At 39.5% G+C, this 20,527-nt stretch overlaps 1 protein-coding gene across 1 annotated transcript in view; it reads left to right on the forward strand.

Moving 5' to 3' along the window:
- WDHD1 (WD repeat and HMG-box DNA binding protein 1) overlaps positions 1-20,527 on the forward strand; it is a 68,672-nt gene that overhangs the window by 32,233 nt on the left and 15,912 nt on the right. Inside the window, exons 14-20 of the mRNA XM_049767025.1 lie at positions 1,994-2,131; positions 4,613-4,769; positions 12,845-12,959; positions 13,554-13,685; positions 15,636-15,853; positions 16,700-16,815; positions 17,149-17,202. Of these exons, the coding sequence (XP_049622982.1) occupies positions 1,994-2,131; positions 4,613-4,769; positions 12,845-12,959; positions 13,554-13,685; positions 15,636-15,853; positions 16,700-16,815; positions 17,149-17,202 (930 nt within the window). The remainder of the gene's footprint in view (positions 1-1,993; positions 2,132-4,612; positions 4,770-12,844; positions 12,960-13,553; positions 13,686-15,635; positions 15,854-16,699; positions 16,816-17,148; positions 17,203-20,527) is intronic.

Raw genomic sequence — 20,527 nt, forward strand, 5'->3', positions numbered from 1 at the left:
GGGGTTACTCCTGGCTATGTACTCAGAAATCGCTCCTGGCTTAGGGGGACCATATGGGACGCCGGGGGATCGAACCGCGGTCCTTCCTTGGCTAGCGCTTGCAAGGCAGACACCTTACCTCCAGCGCCACCTACCCGGCCCCAAGATCTTTATCTCTTTTTGAATTTTCTTAGTTTCCCCATCTCAATGACATAATATCAATCCAGCTACTCATGTCTAAAATGTAAGAATTACCCTGATTCTCCTCTCTGTCAGTAAAGTCATACTGTTATTTCTGTGGAATAACATACATTAAATCTGTTTTTTCTATTTTTTTGGGAAAACTTGATTGATTGATTGATTGATTGGTTATTGGGCCACACCCAGCAATGCTCAGGGTTCACTCCTGGTTTTGCATTCAGAAATCGCCCCTGGCAGACTGGGGAACCGCCTGGGTGCTTGGAATCGAACCAAGTTTCTCCGGGTTGGCCACCTGCAAGGCAAATGCCCTACCACCTATCTCTCTGGTCCTAAATCTGTCGTCTTTTCATCTCTACTGAAATTTTATTTTTTCTATTTTATTTTTTTTTTTTTTTTTTTTTTGGGCCACACTCGGCGGTGCTCAGGGGTAACTCCTGGCTGTCTGCTCAGAAATAGCTCCTGCCAGGCACGGGGGACCATATGGGACACTGGGATTCGAACCAACCACCTTAGGTTCTGGATCGGCTGCTTGCAAGGCAAACACCGCTGTGCTATCTCTCCGGGCCCTATTTTATTTTTTTAACATAATTTTTATTTTAATTGTAGTGGCTTACATATCGTTCACAGTAATATTCCAGGTACATATTTACATTGAATCAGGGGAATTCCCACCACCAAATTGTCCTCCCACAACCACTCCCATCCTGCCTCCCATATCCTCCACTCTTCCCCCCAGGGGCTGCTACTGAAATATTAAATTAATCCAGAGGTCGTCTCTTGGACTACCTTAATAGCTTCTTATTGAGTCTTTTGATTTCAATTCTTTTTTTTTTTTTTTGGATGACTTATTTTTTTGTGGGGGGGGGGGACCATGCTTGTAGTGCTGACAACACCAGGGATTGAATTCACAGCCTCAAACTCTAGTGTTTTGTACATAAAGCAGGTGTTCAAACCTTTGAACTCTCTTTCCAGCCCTTAGATGATCTTCTAAGGCTGGTGGTAGAGGGGGAAACCCTGGTTGTGCTCAGGGTTTATTCCTAAGGTCTGTTCTCAAGTATTACTCTTAGTGGTGGTATTCAGGGAACCATATGTGGTGCTAAAGGTTGAAGTAGGATTTTCAACATGCAAGGCAAATGTCTTAACCCCTGTTTTCTCTCTCTCTCTTTCTCTTTCTCTTCTCTCTCTCTTTCTCTCTCTTTTCTCTCTCCTCTCTCTCCTCTCTCCTTTCTCCTCTTTCTCCTCTCTTCACCTCTTTGGCATTCTTAGCAGATTGGCTTCTTTGATGATAACTTTTCTGTTCCTGTTTTTATTTGTCCTTTTTTCAGTATGAGATTTTTGTTTTTTTTGTTTTTTGGGCCACACCTTGTTATTCACAGGGGTTACTCCTGACTACGTGCCCAGAAATCGCTCCTGGTTTGGGGGACCATATGGGACGTTAGGAGATTGAACCACTGCTTGTCCTAGGCTAGCGCTGGCAAGGCAGATGCCTTACTGCTCTGTGCCACCACTCCGGCCTCTTCAGTATGAGTTTTCTGAGAACAGGACATTGTCTCATTTTCCATTGTTGCTCTAGTGACTGGCACATAGTAAGCTTATTGTAAATATTTTGTCAGTGAATGAATTCTGCTTATAACCATACAAATATATAAAGCAGTCTTCTGTGTCTTAATACCTGAATAGTGCCTTGATTAGATGTGAACCATGTGTGCTAGTTAATGTAAGAATTTATCACAAAATCAATTCAGTTCATAGAAAATAAAATTTGTGTCATAGCTGCAAACCTTTTGATGCCTCTTTCATGTTTTCTCACTAGGTACCGGATTTGATGGAGATCAGTGCCTTGGGGTTCAACTGCTAGAGCTGGGGAAAAAGAAAAAACAAATTTTGCATGGTGATCCTCTCCCTCTTACGAGAAAATCCTACCTTGTTTGGGTTGGATTTTCAGCTGAAGGTAAGATAAATTCATTTGTTTATATTAAAGACTTTTATTTACTTATATTTGTGAGGCTGGGATTTCAATTCCTGGCAGCTCCCTCCCCCTTGCAAAATCTAACTACCAGTCAGCCACATGTTAAAGCATGTTTAACATTTAGTAATTAAAAGTTATAATTTCAATTGAAATATGCTATAAGAATAAAATGTTAAATTTTGAAGGCTTAGATTATTTTTTAAAAAAATCAGGTTTTAAACTTTTTCTTTCTTTTTTAAATTTTTTATTTTTAATTATGAGAACAAAGATGCAAAGAAAGAGGACAAGGTAAAGTTACAGTGGAAGGACAATCACCTGTAACATAATTCTCAGAAGTCCCCTTGCTGATATCTTAACTTTGAACTTTCAGCCAAAGAACATTAAGATAAATAAAACAGAATCCATGTACAATTACTTTGTCCCTCAAGTCCCCAGATTGTAATACATTAAAATATTTCTTAGCAGCAGACAAGGCAATCTATAGCCATAAAACTTATGTAACTCCTTAGACATTAGAGGCATAGTATTTTTACATTTCCAAGGCTGACCCAGGTTTAATCTCTGGTACCTCATATATCCCAGAGCACAAACCAGGTATAATTCAAAAAAACAAAAACTTGCATTTGTGGCTAAACTACTTTTCTTAGAGAATGCTGTTTGTAGACTCATTTACTTGTGGCAGTTGATTTAGTAGACATCAAAGAGTACCAAATTTCTGTTTAGTTTTTGTATTTGAGCCATACCTGCTAGTGCTCAGGGGTTACTCTTAGCTATGCACTCAGGAATCACTCTTGACAGACTTGGGGTGCCATCTGGGATGTTGGGGTCAAACCCAGGTCAGCACATGCAAGGCAAGCTCCTTACTCCCTCTGCTGTTACTCTAGTCCCAGGAGTACCATATCTGTCACCTGGTTTAAAATGTTCTATTATTGGGGGCCCAGAGAGATAGCACAGCGGCGTTTGCCTTGCAAACAGCCGATCCAGGACCAAAGGTGGTTGGTTCGAATCCTGGTGTCCCATATGGTCCCCCGTGCCTGCCAGGAGCTATTTCTGAGCAGCCAGCCAGGAGTAACCCCTGACTGAGCATTGCCGGGTGTGGCCCAAAAGCCAAAAAAAAAAAAAAAAAAAAAGTTCTATTATTGGAGTTTTATATCCTTTAGTTATATTATAGAAACTCTGTTTTGTTTTGTAATCAGTCATCTATTAATTTTTTTTTTCTTGGAATATTAATATTGTTAACTTATGTTTTAAATAATGGTAGCATTAATAGTTCTCATTTGTATAGCTTATTTTTTTCCGGTTGCCAATAGGACCCAGATCTGAGGAGTGAGAGGTGTGTGGAATCACAGATAAGAAGTAGAATAATTAAGGAGTTTACTATGTACTTTCCGAGATGGAAACAGGGTAGTAGGAATTAGGGGTGATTTATTTCTTAGGTAAGAATTACTTGTAGATTGACATTTTAAGAGCTGGAGTGTGGAGTCGGGAAGGTGGTGCTAGAGGTGAGGTGTCTGCCTTGCAAGCGCTACCGTAGGACAGACCGTGGTTCGATCCCCCAGCGTCCCATATGGTCCCCCAGCCAGGGGCAATTTCTGAGCGCATAACCAGGTGTAACCCCTGAGCATCAAACGGGTGTGGCCCAAAAACAAAACAAAAAAAAAGAGCTGGAGTGTATGTTTTGCATACAGGAGGAGGCAACATCTCAAGGTCCCCAAACATCACCTGAAGCAACCGCTAAGCACCAAGTGGGAAGTAGTCTTCCCTCTAATCCCTTCAGAAAAGAATTACCTACAAGCTGGGAACGAAGATAGAAACAAGACCAAGATAGAGAGGGAGGAAAAATATATTTAAAACAAATTCTCTTTATGTACACCTTACCATAGGTTCTCGTTAGTGTTTCCAAGTTCTTTATGAATTGGGAGGCTTAAGAATTCTAGTTTAGTAGGATTTGTGGTGAAGGTATATTTTAACTAAATTAACTTTAAAAAATTACCTTTATATTCCAGCAGGTGGCATAGTTTTCACAGAACCTCGTGTTTCCTCCTCACCATGACCCCCCCCCTTTGTTTGGGTGAACATTAGTCACATGTAATATTTTTCCTTCAGTTCTATGTGATTGATGCATTTTGTGGGAAATAATTTTGAATTATTTAACTCTTTTTCTTTTGAATTAAAATTTGGAATATTGTCATGAATTTACTGTTTGTCAGTAAAAAAAAAAAAAAACCTTTTTTTTTGTCATAAATTTGTTGGGCTGGGGGTTGGAGAGCACCTGATAGTGCTCAGGAGCTCTAGTCCACTTGTGCTAGGGCTCAAACCCAGTGTCTTACACATTGAAGGCTTGTGCTTTACCACTTGTATCACTACCCACCCAACACCATAGGTATGTACTTTTGAAACAGAACTTATTTGATGGACATATAGTGGTGTTTCAAAATGATTTGGCTTTTTGCTGGTGTGTAGGTACCCCGTGTTATGTGGATTCAGAAGGCATTGTTCGAATGCTTAACCGAGGGCTTGGTAATACATGGACACCTATATGTAACACAAGAGAACACTGCAAAGGAAAATCTGATCACTATTGGGTGGTTGGTATCCATGAAAATCCTCAGCAGTTAAGGTGAGAAATACTTAACGTTTACTCTAGAAAAGTTCTTTAAAATTATTTGTGCTGTGCCTTTTTTATTTCTTTCTTTTTTGGGAGGGCACACCTAGTGATGATCAGGGGTTACTCCTGATTATGCACTCAGAAATCGCTCCTGGCTCTGGGGACCATATGGGATGCCGGGGGATTGTGCCACTGCTCCAGCCCCTTGTTTTTTTATTTATTTATTTATTTATTTGTTTGTTTGTTTATTTATTTATTTTTTAAGCTACACTCAGTGGTACTCAGGGGTTACTCCTGGCTTTGAACTCAGGAATTACTCCTGGCGGTGCTCAGGGGACCATTTAGGGTGCCAAAGATCAAACCCAGGTCAGCCTCATGCAAGGCAAAAGCCCTACCTGCTGTATTATTGCTCCAGCCCTTTTTATTGGTCTTTGATTTAGTTCTTCTCATGCCCAATGAATTAGGAATTTGTATCACTGAATTTTCAGCCAGTAAGTTACAGCTTACTGAGTAAACTATAAATTAAGTTTAGTGATTTGACTAATGTTATTTTAGCCAAAAGAGTGGGAATTTCTGGTTAATATAGCTTTTAATCTTTTATTAACACCTTTTATTTTAAACGGATTTAGAATTGAATATGTATAGCTTAACAGCTTTTTGAGATCTTTAGCTATAAATTATTATGAGGAGTAGGGCTGTTAGAGGCTTATTAACTGCAAATATAAAATTCTATTTTGTGTTGAAGCATTTCCTCTTTGACACCTCTTTAAAAATTAAAGATATGATATTTATTCATTAGTTAGTAGACATTTGGGTTGATTCCTGCTTGGTGAAACAAAATATTTGTTTTAAATATTTATGTACAGTTTTTATATGGGTAATATAATTTACTTAGGTATATACTAAGGATTAGAATTTCTGGGTCATAACATATTTGTACCGAACTTTTTTGGGGAGGCCCATAACCGGCAGTGCTCGGGGGTTACTCCTGGTTCTGCACTTAGAAATTGCTCCTGGGAGGCTCGGGGGACCGTATGGGATTCCAGGAATCAAACTCGAGTCCATTCCAGGTTGTCCATGTGCCAGGAAAATACTCTACCTATATGCTATTGCTCCAGCTCCTATACTTAACTTTTTTAAATTTAATTTTTTTACACAATTGTTTATAGTTGAATTTTAGACAGTATTCTAGCACTAATCCAGTAACAGTATTTGACTCCGGTGACACTCTTTTGAAAGTATAGGTACTTTGTGAACAAAACAGATCTCCGCTTTCATGAAAGTTAGAGTCTGCTTGAAGGACAGATAAGAAAAACAAACAAGTATTACTACTTGGGTTAAGTACTATTAATTAATTTGAGCAGATTTATGATGGAGAATAAATTACCATGTTGTAGGTAGTGTTGTGGAATTGAAGTAGCATTTAAAAATAAGAACCCAATAGCACAGTAGTAGGGTGTTTGCCTTGCACGCTTCCAACCTGGGACTGACCCAGGTTTGATCTCGGACATCCCATATGATCCCCTGAGTCTGCCAGGAGAAATTTCTGATCGGAAAGCCAGGAGTAATCCCTGAGCGCTGCCAGGTGTGGCCCAAAAACCAAAAGAACAAAGAAGAATCCAGGGGCCTAGCTGCTATTATGGAAGAATGAAATAAAAGCTATACTTTTTTTTTTTTTTGGTTTTTGGTTTTTGGTTTTTGGGTCCTACCCTGTGATGCTTGGGTTACTTCTGGCTCTGTGCTCAGAAATCACTCCTGGCTTGGAGAACCAAATGGGACGCCAGGGGATTGAACCATGCTCCGTCCTAGGTTAGTGCGTGCGAGGCAAACACCCTACCGCTTGCAACACTGCTCCAGCCCCGAAAGGCAGCATGTACCGAATTGCAGAGATCAGAAACAGAAACAAATTGTTATATTTGAAGAATTAAAAGGATTTAAACTACAAACAGTGGGAAGTGAGAGGAGTGTAAGTCTAAGATGATATCAGATAGTTGTACATAGACTATTGGTGGCCATGATAAAGAAGAAGTCTGTCAGGAAGTCATTCAAGGGTCTTATCAAGGAATGACCTAATCCGATTCATGCTATCAAATGACAAATATGTGATAAATTAATTGTCCAGATTAAGACTGAAAGTAGGGAAACCATTTTACATTCAGGGTATTTATCCCTTCTGAGAATATTAGAAATGTGGGCCTATTTTGTTTTTAACTCTCATAATGTTTAGATGGTATTGAGCATTTAGAGACTCAGGGATGAGAATTGTTTAGCATCTGATATGTGTGGCATGGTCCTCTTCAATTAGATTATCTTTCTTCAGATGTTATCACTGCCTTTTTTCAGGAGGATTTTGCAGTTATCTAACTGAACTATAATTATGGCTGGAACTAATGTGGGGTTGAAAAGGAAAAGAAGAAAATTAAAGATAAAAACAGGATTTGGGGCTGGAGAGATAGCATGGAGGTAAGGCATTTGCCTTGCATGCAGAAGGTTGGTGGTTCGAATCCTGGCATCCCATATGGTCCCCTGAGCCTGCCAGGGGCAGTTTCTGAGCATGGAGCCAGGAGTAACTACTGAGAGCTATCGGGTGTGATCCAAAAACCAAAAAAAAAAAAAGAAAAAGAAAAAAAAAGATAAAAACAGGATTTGCTGGTAGATTGGGGATTGAGAGTGAACTAGAAGGACCAATAATGATATCCATGTTTCAATTTAGAGCAACTAGATAGATTGTACAAATGTGTTTGCTGTACACTTACAAAAATAGAGATGAAAGAGACAAAAGTGAGTTTTCTCTTGGGTGTGCTAATTTTGAAGTACCTGCTAAATATCCACCTAGGAATATCAAGAAAGTATTGAAATAAAGGCTTCCAAAACAGATATTGGCAGATATCTGGAGATTGAACTTTGGAACCCACAAGACCATTGTACATCACTGTACACCAATGGTTTTCAACTTTCTTACACTATGAACTAATGAAAATAGAACTATTACATTCATATAGCTGGATCAATAGTATATCAGGTAGGGAACTTGCCTTGCATGCTGCTGACCAGAGTTTGATCTCTGTATTCCAGGTGGCACCCTAAGAACCACCAGCAGTGATCCCTAAGCATATAGAGTAGGATTAATAGTGGAGTGGAATTGGTAAATAGAGTGAAAGACTTAACATTTTTTGGGTGCTAGAGTGATAGCACAAGTAGTAGGGTGTTTGCTTTGATGCTGCTGACCCAGGATTGACCTGGGTTCGATACCCAGCATCCTTTGGTCCCCTGAGCCTGCTAGAAGCGATTTTTTTTTTTGGAGGGGGGAAGGATTATACCCAGTGGCACTCAGGGGTTAATCCTGGCTCTGCGCTCAGAAATCACTCCTGGCAGGCTTGGGGGACCATAGGGGATACTGGGGCTAGAAACAAGGTCTGTCCCAGATCGTCTGTGTGCAAGGCAAACGCCCTACCACTGTACTATCGTTCCAGCCCCTGGGGCCAATGTCTGAGCACAGAGCCAGGAGAAACCCCTGAGCAACACAGAATGTGGCCCCAAAACAAACCCCCCCCCCAAAAAAAAAGGACTAAACATTTTTTCCTTAAGGTCCAGCTTGCTTTTAGGAGAAACAGGACATGTCAGCCAGTAGACATTTAAAATGCTGAAATGTGCTGAGATCTATTTTGTTTTTGTTTTTGTTTTTTTTTTTTTGGGCCACACCCCTTTGATGCTCAGGGGTTACTCCTGGCTATGTGCTCAGAAATCGCCCCTGGCTTGGGGGACCATATGGGACGCCGGGGGATCGAACCGCGGTCCGTCCTACGCTAGCGCTTGCAAGGCAGACACCTTACCTCCAGCGCCACCTACCCGGCCCTTAATATAGGCCAGATTCTTTTTTTTTTTTTTTTTTTTGGGCCACACCCGGTAATGCTCAGGGGTTACTCCTGGCTATGAGCTCAGAAGTTGCTCCTGGCTTGGGGGACCATATGGGACGCCGGGGATCGAACCGCGGTCCGTTCAAGGCTAGCGCAGGTAAGGCAGGCACCTTACCTCTTGCGCCACCGCCCGGCCCCTCTGTTTGTTTTTTTGGTATGATCACTGGCTCAGAAATCCCTCCTGGCTTGGGGAACCATATGGGATGCTGGGGGATTGAACCTCGGTCCGTCCTGGGCTAGTTTGGGCCTTACCGCTTACATTACTGCTCTGGCCCTGTGCTGAGATCTATTAATAAGAATATGGATTTGTTTATATTATGACATGATAAATTGATTTTTCATTCCATAGCTTTACTTTGAAAGAATAAACTTGAATAAATTGAAAACTAAATTTCTCAATATATTTTATCATAATCTTTTTTTGTTTTTGTTTTTTGGGCCACACCCGGTGACGCTCAGAGGTTGCTCCTGGCTTGGGGGACCAAGTGGGACACTGGAGGATCGAACCACGGTCCGTCCTAGGCTAGCACTTGCAAGGCACACGTTTGCCTCACCCCTTGCGCCACCACTTTGGCCCTCATCATGATCAATTTATTTTCCTAGTGAAATGTGGCGGTTCAGAAAGAAAATTGTCCATTTTTAGAACTTTACAAAAACTCTTGAAGCTCTTAAGAGATATGTGTGTGAGTGTGTGTGTATCTAGGATGGAATGTTGGAAAGCAATGTGACTCCTGCTGTGGTATTTTAACTGGTGTGATCACTGGCATTCAGGCCTTTTCACTTATGACACTCTGTGCCTCTGTGTCTTCATCTCTAAAACTCTGTGCCTCTGTGTCTTCATCTCTAAAAGCAGGTGAAAATAGTGCCCATCTCAGAATAGCTATGAAGACTGAGTTAATACATAAAGTACTTAGATCACTATCATGGCCTCACCCTTATGAGTATTCTTTGAAATCAACTGTTAATAATAATAGCAATTTTTTTACCATGTTTACTTAAAAGCATTGACCTTTGATTTTCAGGATTAATGATAATCTGTTTATTTGATCTTTTTATTTAAAATATATTATCTGACCCAGATTAAGGAGTATTGGGGCTGGAGCAGTGGCACAAGTGGTGGGCATTTGTCTTGCATGCGGTAACATAGGATGGATCACGGTTCAATACCCCAGCGTCCCATATGGTCCCCCACACCAGGAGCAATTTCTGAGTACATAGCCAGGAGTAACCCTGGAGTGTCACCGGGTGTGGCCTAAAAAGCAAAAAACATAACCAAAAACACAAACAAACAAAAAACAGATTCAGGAGTACTTATGCCATCTTTGGACAGGGAATTAATTTCATAATAAAGTAAGTTTTTAGGGGGCCAGAGCAATTGCTCTGAGGATCAGCATTTGCCTTGAATGCATCTGATCTGCATTAGATTCCTGGAATTCCATATAGTCTACTGAGCATGCCAGGAGTGATTTCTCAGCAGTCAGGAGTAACTCCTGAGTACTGCCAGGTGTGGCCCCAAAACAAAAGTAAGTTTTTAGAAAATCGATGTAAACACCTTTAATGAATATGAATAAAAAGTAGATTGATAGAAGTATTATTTCTTTTTATTTGAAGCAAACTTGAGTTTAGCAGATACTATCCTTAATTGTATCATCTAAAGCTTTTTTCTTGTTTATTACTGGTTAATGAATGTTGAGAGAATTTACTAATTTTATTTACTGTTCTTATTTGCTGTGCAAATACAACCTTATTTTCTTTTTTGTATAGCTTTTTTATTTATTTATTTTGGTTCACAGGCCACATCTATCTGCTCAGGTCTTACTCATGGCTCAATGTTTAGGGATGACTTCTGGTGGGCTTGGAGAACGATATGTGGTGCCATGGATTGAACCTGGCTTGCCACTTGCAAGGCACCTTACCTGCTGTACTCTCTCTGCCCCTATCTCATCTGTATTTTTTAAAAACTCTCAGGAGTTAGTTAGCAGCTTGAAAATGTTTACATTTTAGTTTTTCATTTGAAACATACTTTCTGTGCCACACAAAGATAAATAAGGTCTGTTACCTAGAAGAGATGGCTCACAAAATCATTTTCTACTGCTGAGATTCTTTGAAGAATTGGGAACATACATTGAATGCAGTAGTGTGTCTTGACACAGAAAGTAAAACTTAAAATATTTGACTTGAGGGCCCGGAGAGATAGCGCAGCGGCGTTTGCCTTGCAAGCAGCCGATCCAAGACCAAAGGTGGTTGGTTCGAATCCTGGTGTCCCATATGGTCCCTTGTGCCTGCCAGGAGCTATTTCTGAGCAGACAGCCAAGAGTAACCCCTGAGAACCGCCGGGTATGGCCCAAAAACCAAAAAAAAAAAAAAAAATTGACTTGAGGATTAGTCTGAACTTTGGTCAGATTGTCTCCAGTCTGATATTTTGAAACTCTTAATTATTTTACTGTAATGAGACAAGTTTATGATTCATTTGAAAGAGAATTACAGTAATTTTGTCTCCATAAACTAGTTTCCAAGAAATTCATTCATAGTAAGCAAAATTTACCATTTTAGCAGTCACAGAGGTTTAATTTTTTTTCTCTTCCATGAAAGGGATATTTAACAGAGAAATGTCTTTCTACTTTAGTACTTTAAAAGTAATATAAATGTGAATTGATGTTCTGCTTTGATGAATGTGTGACTTTTAAACAAAGTATGAAGGGCCAGAAGAGAGAGTAAAGGCCTTGCATGTGGTCTAATCATAGTTTGATCCCTGACACCACAGATGGTTCCCCCACCCCCCACCCCCAAGCACTGCCAGGAGTGGTCCTTGAGTGCAGAGCGAGGAATAAGTTCTGAGTTACTGTTGGGAGGTGGATCTACCCCTATATCCCCAACAACGAAAACTATTAATAAAAACCTCTTCCTGTCAGGGGTTAAGTTTACTCTCCAGAATTGCACAGACCCCATGTTCATGCTGGGGTGATCCTTGAACACTGTTTAAAAAAATTTTTAATGGGACCGGAGAGATAGTATGGAGGTAAGGCATTTGCCTTTATGCAGAAAGATGGTGGTTCGAATCCCGGCATCCCATATTGTCCCCCGTGCCTGTCAGGGGAGATTTCTGAGATAGAGCCAGGAGTAACCCCTGAGCGCTGCCGGGTGTGACCCAAAAACCAAAAAAAAAAAAAAAAAATTATAAATGCTCTTTAAAAAACTATTAATAAAATTATAGTAATTTTTATTTGTCATAATTGTTTGTTATGAGTAAAATACATGTGCTTTAAGGTATTTTTACATGAGAGGGTATAAAATCACCTGATAGTAAAGGAAAAAAAGCAGAGCAGGACCAAGAATAGCTTAGTGGTAGAGTGCTTTATTATCTAGCTTGTATGAAACCCCAGGTTCAGGCATTAGGGCAATTAAAATTATACCCAGTATTACATCATGCATAAATCATTCTTCCAGGGGCTAGCTAGAGTGATATTTCAGAACTTGTCTTGATTTCAATTGACTCAGGTTCAATCCCATATGGTCCCCAAGCCCACCAATAGTGATCTCTTAGTACATAACCAAACAAATAAATAAATCATTCTTCTAATACCATACCCACCACTAGAATGTTTCTCCCATATTCCAAGGATCTCTCCACCATCCAGTCCTTCCTTTCCTCCTCCAGATACATAGACAAAATCTATTGATGCCTTTGATTATCTGTTGTTCCCCTACTATGCTGTTGCTTTGTTTTCTTGTATCTCACATAAGGAAGAGCTTTTTTTTGGTGTGGAGTTGATGATACCTACACATACAGAGATGAATAAACATCAGAAATTACATAGAATTGGAAATTAGTGATAAATTTATTTAATTTTTTTCAAAAGCTATCTTTATGAATATGTAAATTAAAATAGTATGAATAATTCTGTGTTAAAATTATATGAAATATGGGCTGGAGAGAGATAGTATGTGGGTAATTTGATTGTCTTGCACAAATCTGACTGAGGTTCATTCCCTGGCACCACACATGGTCCCTCAAATCCCCTGTTGGTGCTCAGGCAAACAGGGAGTGCTGCTGGTTGCATCTGTTCTTCAGCTTCCATAAGAAAAGTGTATGTTCCACCTTGTTAAGCCATCTCCTTTGCCCACATTTTGGAAAATTTTTTATAGTGAGACTCTTCTCTTCACTGACAGGTGCATTCCATGTAAAGGTTCTCGATTTCCTCCAACCCTTCCACGTCCTGCTGTCGCTATATTATCCTTTAAACTCCCTTACTGTCAGATTGCAACAGAGAAAGGACAAATGGAGGTATGTGGCAATTTTACCTTGACACTTAATTGACGACACACTGCCTTTGACTCAGCCATTGAAAAATTAGTCTATTGATTAGTGTTGCATAATCATTTTGTGAACTAATAGCAGTAGTAGACATCAAGGAGACTGTGTAAGATCACCTAGAGACTGGCATCTCTGTTTTTAGAGCCTTTGTCTATGAACCAGATGAGGATGTTTAGGACTTCACTAGAGTAAGACATTTTACTTTCAGGGCCAGCCAGGAGCCTGTTGAAGATGCCTCAATAAATTGTGTCTTGCCTGAGTATTCAGAAGTCATTTTGAATACTTGAAATCGGTTATTTGAAACAAGCAGAGATTACTTTAAAAACAAAATTACCAAATTATTGGAGCATTAGCTATGTAACCAAAAATGTTTAAAACACTTTTCTCTTTTTTGTCTTAAGGACAGAAGCCAAGCCATTATATCAGAATTTGAATTGCAAATAAGATAAAAGGAAGGATATTCAGTAAATTCCATGTTCAAAACTGGTGTCTTAAGATATATATTTAATATTTTCCTGGCATTAAGCTGATGGTTGATTCTAAGTAAATTTTCTGTTATTTCAGGAACAGTTTTGGCGTTCAGTTATGTTTCACAACTACCTTGATTATTTATCTAAGAATGGTTATGAATATGATGAAAACTCTAAAAATAAAGCAATAAGAGAACAACAGGAACTCTTAATGAAAATGCTTGCGGTGAGTTAAAATAAATACACTGAAAAAATTTATATTCTATCGATTGAATCCTTAAAGATGCATGAATTAACACAGCTTACACTTCTAGAATTTTTTGTTTTTGTTTGTTTCTGGACCACACCCAGCGACGCTCAGGGATCACTTCTGGCTGTGCACTAAGAAATCGTTTCTGGCTTGGGGAACCATATGGAACGCCGGGGATCAAATAGGTCCATCCTAGATCAGCTGCGTACAAGGCAAATGCCCTACCATTGCACACTATTGCTCAGGCCCCTGTATTCAAATTCTTAAACTGATAATTCCTAAAGGAATGGTGCTATAGTCCTTTTTATTTACTTATTTTGGTCTGCTGGGTCTGGATTTTTTTTTTTACTCCTTTTTTTGTTTTTGTTTTTTGGGCCATACCGTTTGATGCTCAGGGGTTACTCCTGGCTAGGGGCTCAGAAATTGCCCCTGGCTTGGCGGGACCATATGGGATGCTGGGAGATCTAACCGTGGTCCTTTCCTTGGCTAGTGCTTGCAAAGCAGACACCTTACCTCTAGCGCCACCTTGCCGGCCCGGATGGATTTTAACAGCCCTTCGGTGATTGTGATTCTTGAGAGTTTGGAATGAGATTCCTGCTCCTGCTTTTTATCATGTACAAGTAAAATTTGAGTGTAGACTTTTAGACTTCCAAGGTTAGGCAGTTTAAGAGTTTTGATAAGGCTTTCAAATATATAATGTGTACATCTCTCTTTTATCATCCTCTTAGGTTGTCATGCCTAGTAAAAATGTATTGGCAAGGAGTAGGTCTTATGACATGAGTAAATTTAACTTTAGAAGTAATTTATAAATAAGGTTCATATTTTTGTATTTTCACTGTAGGCTAGTGTAGGAAAAATATTATGTCTTCTCTATTCTTGTACTAGAGTTGTAAGCTTCTCAGTAATGACTGTCTTAATCACAGTTTTAAACACCGTTATACTCACCACAACTAATGGGTTTAAAACATTGTAGACTCAGTTCTTGAGAGGGCATATGATGAGACTTCCCATTGGAGTTGAGTTTGAAAACCCTATAGTAGACGTAGATATATTAATATTTCTTTTAGTTATCTACTTTAAGTTGACAAAGTTTTATAGCAAAAGGAAAATAATTGTTATTTTTGAATAAATGCTATATGAATGACCTTCAGTTTATCGGTATTAAAATAGATCAGAGAAAGGGAGTTATTTGTTAATTTGAAATTGTTACCACTTTATGATATTTGAGATCAAACACAGTCACATTAATAACGTGGATAAGTCAACTTGCCATTATCCAGATTCACTAGATAGCATTGATATGACAATCTTGGTATAGTGATAAGAAATGAAAAAAAACCAGAGTGGTCTGAGCAATAGTACAGCAGTAGGCCATTGCCTTGCACGCGGCCAACCCTGGATGAGTCTCGGTTTGATTCTTGGTATCCCATATGGTCTCCCAAGCCTGCCAGGAGCAATTTCTGAGCACAGAGCCAGGAATAACTAATTCCTGAGTGCAGCCGATGTGACCCAAAATCTAAAAAAAAAAAAAAAAAAAATGAATGTATTCCTTTCAATTTAATACCCTAATCGAAAAGGGTGTGATACGGGGAATGAGAACTACATTTGAATTTTAAGCAAATTAATTACTTTTCTTGTAACTCAGTTCTTGTAGCTCAATTAATAGCTTTAAAATGATGTACTATATTTTATTAAACATGTTACTATTAGTTTTAAAATATACTGTAATTTAATTTATATTATCCACTGAAACAGGGAAGTTGCTTTCAGTCTAACTGTCAATTGTAAACACTCCCCAGTTTTAGAGATATTAAAAGGTGTAAAATTGTTTACCTCAAATTAATGAGATAGATCAGTGAGTATAGTGCTTTCTCAGTTTGAGTTTTACTTAAAGTAAATTGAAATATTTTTTCCTTTTTGGGTTAGCTTTCTTGCAAACTGGAGCGGGAATTTCGTTGTGTGGAACTTGCTGATCTAATGACTCAAAATGCTGTACATTTGGCAATTAAATATGCTTCTCGCTCTCGAAAATTAATATTGGCTCAAAGACTTAGTGAACTAGCTGTAGAAAAAGCTTCAGAATTGGCAGCAGCTCAGGTGGAAGAGGAAGAAGAAGAAGATTTTAGAAAAAGACTGAATGCTGGGTAAGAAAGATTTGCTTGTTCAAATTTTCTTTTCTTTTCTTTTGGATTCACCCAATGGTGCTCAGGAGTTACTCCTGGCTCTGTGCTCAGAGATCACTGCTAGTGGTGCTCAGGGGACCATATGGGATTTGTGTGATCAAGCCTGGGTCAGACACTAGCAAGGCAAGTGCCCTGAGGGTCTGTCTGTCTCCCTTCCTTCCTTCCTTCCTTCCTTCCTTCCTTCCTTCCTTCCTTCCTTCCTTCCTTCCTTCCTTCCTTCCTTCCTTCCTTCCTTCCTTCCTTCCTTCCTTCCTTTTCCTTCCTTCCTTCCTTCCTTCCTTCCTTCCCTCCTTTCTTCCTTCCTTCCTTTTCCTTCCTTCCTTCCTTCCCTTCTTCCTTCCTTCCCTCCTTCCTTCCTACCTTTTCCTTCCTTCCTTCCTTCCTTTTCCTTCCTTCCTTCCTTCCTTTTCCTTCCTTCCTTCCTTTTCCTTCCTTCCTTCCTTCGTTCCTCCCTCCTTCCTTCCTTCCTTCCTTCTTTCCTTCCTTCCTTCCTTCCTTCCTTCCTCTTTCTTTTCTTTCTTTCCTTTTTTTTTTTTTTTTTTTTTTTTTTTTTGCTTTTTTTGGGTCACACCCGGCAATGCTTAGGGATTACTCCTGGCTCTATGCTCAGAAATCACTCCTGGCAGGCTCGGGGGACCACATGGGATGCCGGGATTCAAACCACTGATCTTCTGCTTGCAAGGCAAACGTCTTACCTCCATGCTATCTCTCCAGCCTTGATTTCCTTTTTCTACTTTTCTCCACATACTTTTTCCATCCTGAATATTAAATTGTTTTTATATAGCTCTGTGAAATACTGTCTTTCAGGTACAGTGATAATGTTACAGAGTGGAGTCAGCCACAGCTCAGAAACCAAGTTGAAGGTGATGCAGAAGAAGAGAGAGAAGCTAATGATACAGAAGAAAAACCTGAACGACAACCTGGTGAGATCCATTTTTAAGGGAAATTGGAGAGGAAAGATATCTATGGATTCTTCCAAATTTGTTTGATAAAGAGAAATTGAATGCTCCCATGTTTTTCTTGTTTCTGTTCTTGAGCAATACTCATAATATTCAGTGACTTCCACAAATGCAGTATTCAAAGAGCCATGTGGGTTAGAGGTCAAATCAAGCCTTTCACATGTAAGGTTGTACATAAACCCTTCTAACTATCATCCTGACCTGCTAATATTTTCTTAATATCTTTTTTTCTCTGATTATTGATTAAAGAAGATCCTTTAATCTTTCTCCCCCCCCTTACATTGTATTATTTTATAGGACAGAACCCATTTTCCAAAAGTAAAACTTCTGATGTGCCAGCTAATAAGTCAGGTGAGAAATAATTCGTAATTTTATTTGACTATAAAAATTATTTAAATAGTCTTTAAAGTGTTACATCTTCTAAGATACATCTTACCCTTGGATACTATTTTTGTTTATTTCCCCTCAGATATTATTTATGAAACTGTGGTGCCGGGATATGTGCATAATGCTGGAGAAAGTTGATACATTTTTTTCTATGCTGGGAATCAAACCCAGAACCTTACATATATCCTGATTTGTATGTGTAGGAGTGGGGGGTAGCTTGGGGGTAAGGAATCATTCCTGAGGATTAGGAGCCTGGGAGCTTCTCCCAATAATACTTGGCTTCATGATCTGGTGCTTAGGCCAAGCTATAGTAAGCTGCCCAGTGGTACTGAGAACCAGAGGGCTGGCTACATCCAGAATGCTTGGGGAACATGGAACCTCATGGATGTAAGGCATTAGTTGGACCCCTTTGAGCTATCTGTAAATATTTTTTACAAATGTATAGTGAAACATGACCTTAAAATTTTTTTGTTTTTTGTTTTTGTGCCATAACCAGCAGTGTTCAGGACTTATTCCTGGTTCGGTGCTTAGGTCTAAATTGTGGGCTCTGTGCTCAGGGATCACTCCTGGTAGGGCTCCATGGACCATATGAGGTGCCAAGGATTGAACCCATTTGCAAGGCAAGTGCAGTGTCTGCTGTATTTTCTCCAACCCCAAAACTGACTTTTTAAAACAATATTCATGTACTACTTTGAATTTTAAAACATACAGAATTTCGGGGCCGGAGAGATAGCATGGAGGTAAGGCGTTTGCCTCTCATGCAGGAGGTCATCGGTTCGAATCCCGGCGTCCCATATATGGTCCTCCCGTGCCTGCCAGGAGCAATTTCTGAGCCTGGAGCCAGGAATAACCCCTGAGCACTGCCGGGTGTGACCCAAAAACCACAAAAAAAAAAAAAAAAAAAAAAAAATACAGAATTTCAAAATATATATATAAGTTTTTATATATAATCTCAGTGATAATTTATGGGTTGGACCTCAAGGATGACTGCATAGTCACTTTAAAACACAGATATGAAGGAAGAGTTAGTCACCTAAGCAAAAGGTTGGTGGAACAGGAACAGAAGCAAATGGATTTGAGAAGCATGAATGAAGATTATAAAAGTAGTATGAGGAGTACATAAAGGGAAAGGAAACTCAATTCTTTTTTTTTTTTTTTTTTTTGGTTTTTGGGCCATACCCAGTGATGCTCAGGGGTTACTCCTGACTATGTGCTCAGAAATCGCTCCTGGCTTGGGGGACCATATAGGACGCCAGGGGATCAAACCATGGTCCATCCTAGGCTATTGCGCGCAAAGCAAAGCACCTTACCACTTGCACCACCGCTCTGGCCCCAAAACTCAATTCATTTTTATCTGCCACAGTGAGGGTTTTTTTTTTAAATCTCAAGGATGCTATCCGTGGTAAAGTAGGGCATAGTATGACACACTTCAAAGAAGGAGTGCAGTAATCTAAAGATTACTGAAGCAATCCCAGTGAGATTGAAGTAGAATGGTAGTAGTTGAAAGTAAAGGAGAATGGGGTAAGAATTGAAGACATTTCTGAAAAAGCTGTAAACAATGTAGGAGTTCAGATTTGAAGACTTACTGGTTTCTTTTTTTTTTTTTTTTTTTTTGGTTTTTGGGCCACACCCGGTAACGCTCAGGGGTTACTCCTGGCTATGCACTCAGAAGTCACTCCTGGCTTGGGGGACCATATGGGACACCGGGGGATCAAACCGCGGTCCGTCCAAGGCTAGCGCAGGGAAGGCAGGCACCTTACCTTTAGCGCCACCGCCCGGCCCCAGTTTTTGTAGGTTTTAAAATTTGTATTGAATGCACTAATATATTGAAAATATTCCCAATTTTTCTATATCTGTGAGGTTCCAGAGAAATGTAGTAGAGAACTATATTTAAAATGATAAATGATTTCATTAATTCTATCTAGTAAATGCCTTTATTGCAAATCAGTCCTTTTTTTTTTAAGCTTGAGGTCCAACCCATAAATTATCACTGAGATTATATATAAAAACTTATATATATATTTTGAAATTCTGTATGTTTTAAAATTCAAAGTAGTACATGAATATTGTTTTAAAAAGTCAGTTTTGGGGTTGGAGAAAATACAGACACTGCACTTGCCTTGCAAGAAGTCGCTCCTGGCTTGGGGAACCATATGGGATGCCGGGGGATCGAACTGCGGTCCGTCCTAGGCTAGCGCAGGCAAGGCAGGCACCTTACCTCTAGCGCCACTGCGCCGGCCCCGACTTACTGGTTTCTAACTTGAATAATAAGCCATTTATTGAGTCAGGACAATGTTGGAAAAGGTGTAAGTTGGGAGATAACAAATAGGTAGATTGTCACAAAGACAGTTTGATATTTGGGATGGTCTGGTCAGTAAAAATTAAAGGAAAATATCGACAAGATTATATCAGTTTTAAATCAGTGGCAGAGGTGAGAAGCGTTTTTGAAAATGGACCTAAAGTGAGATGAAAAATGAGTTTGGGACCAGAAAGATCGTACAGCAAGCAAGGTGTTTGCCTTGCACATGATTGACCCAGATTTGATCCCTAGCACCCCATAGAGGCCCCCTAAAACTACAAAGAGTTATTCTTGAGCTGGGTGTGATATTTCACCTCCACCTGCGCCCCCCCCCCCAAAGAAAGAGGGGAAAAATGAGCTTAGGCCCAATAAATTCCCAATTTCTAAACATGTTAGAGGGAGAGGAAACATTGAAAGAAGTATGAGACAAGAATAAAGGAAAGAACTTAGTCTTATTCTGTTTCTCCCTAATTTTTTTTATACTTTTTTTTTTTTTTTTTTTTTTTTTTTTTGGTTTTTGGGCCACACCTGGTGGTGCTCAGGGATTACTCCTGGCTGTCTGCTCAGAAATAGCTCCTGGCAGGCACGGGGGACCATATGGGACACCGGGATTCGAACCAACTACCTTAGGTCCTGGATCGGCTGCTTGCAAGGCAAATACCACTGTGCTATCTCTCCGGGCCCTTTTTTATAGTTTTTAACAACCTTTTCTACCTTCCCAACAAAAGAAGAAAGGAATACTGTAGAATGCTGTTGAGAAGTCAAAGAAGGTGGTGTCCAAAAGGTATCCACTGGTTTTGACCACATAGAGATTATAGGATTCTTAACAAGGGTGGATATATAAGGATAGTAAGACTGGAAATTGTCCTACTATATATAGTATATATCTATTTATATATATATATAATTCCATATATATATATATATATATATATATATGAACAGTGAAAAATTGGGGGGTAATTATATAGATAGCCCTTGAAAAATTTA

The sequence above is a fragment of the Suncus etruscus genome, chromosome 2 (assembly GCF_024139225.1).
Source record: "Suncus etruscus isolate mSunEtr1 chromosome 2, mSunEtr1.pri.cur, whole genome shotgun sequence".
Taxonomy (NCBI): Eukaryota; Metazoa; Chordata; class Mammalia; order Eulipotyphla; family Soricidae; genus Suncus; species Suncus etruscus.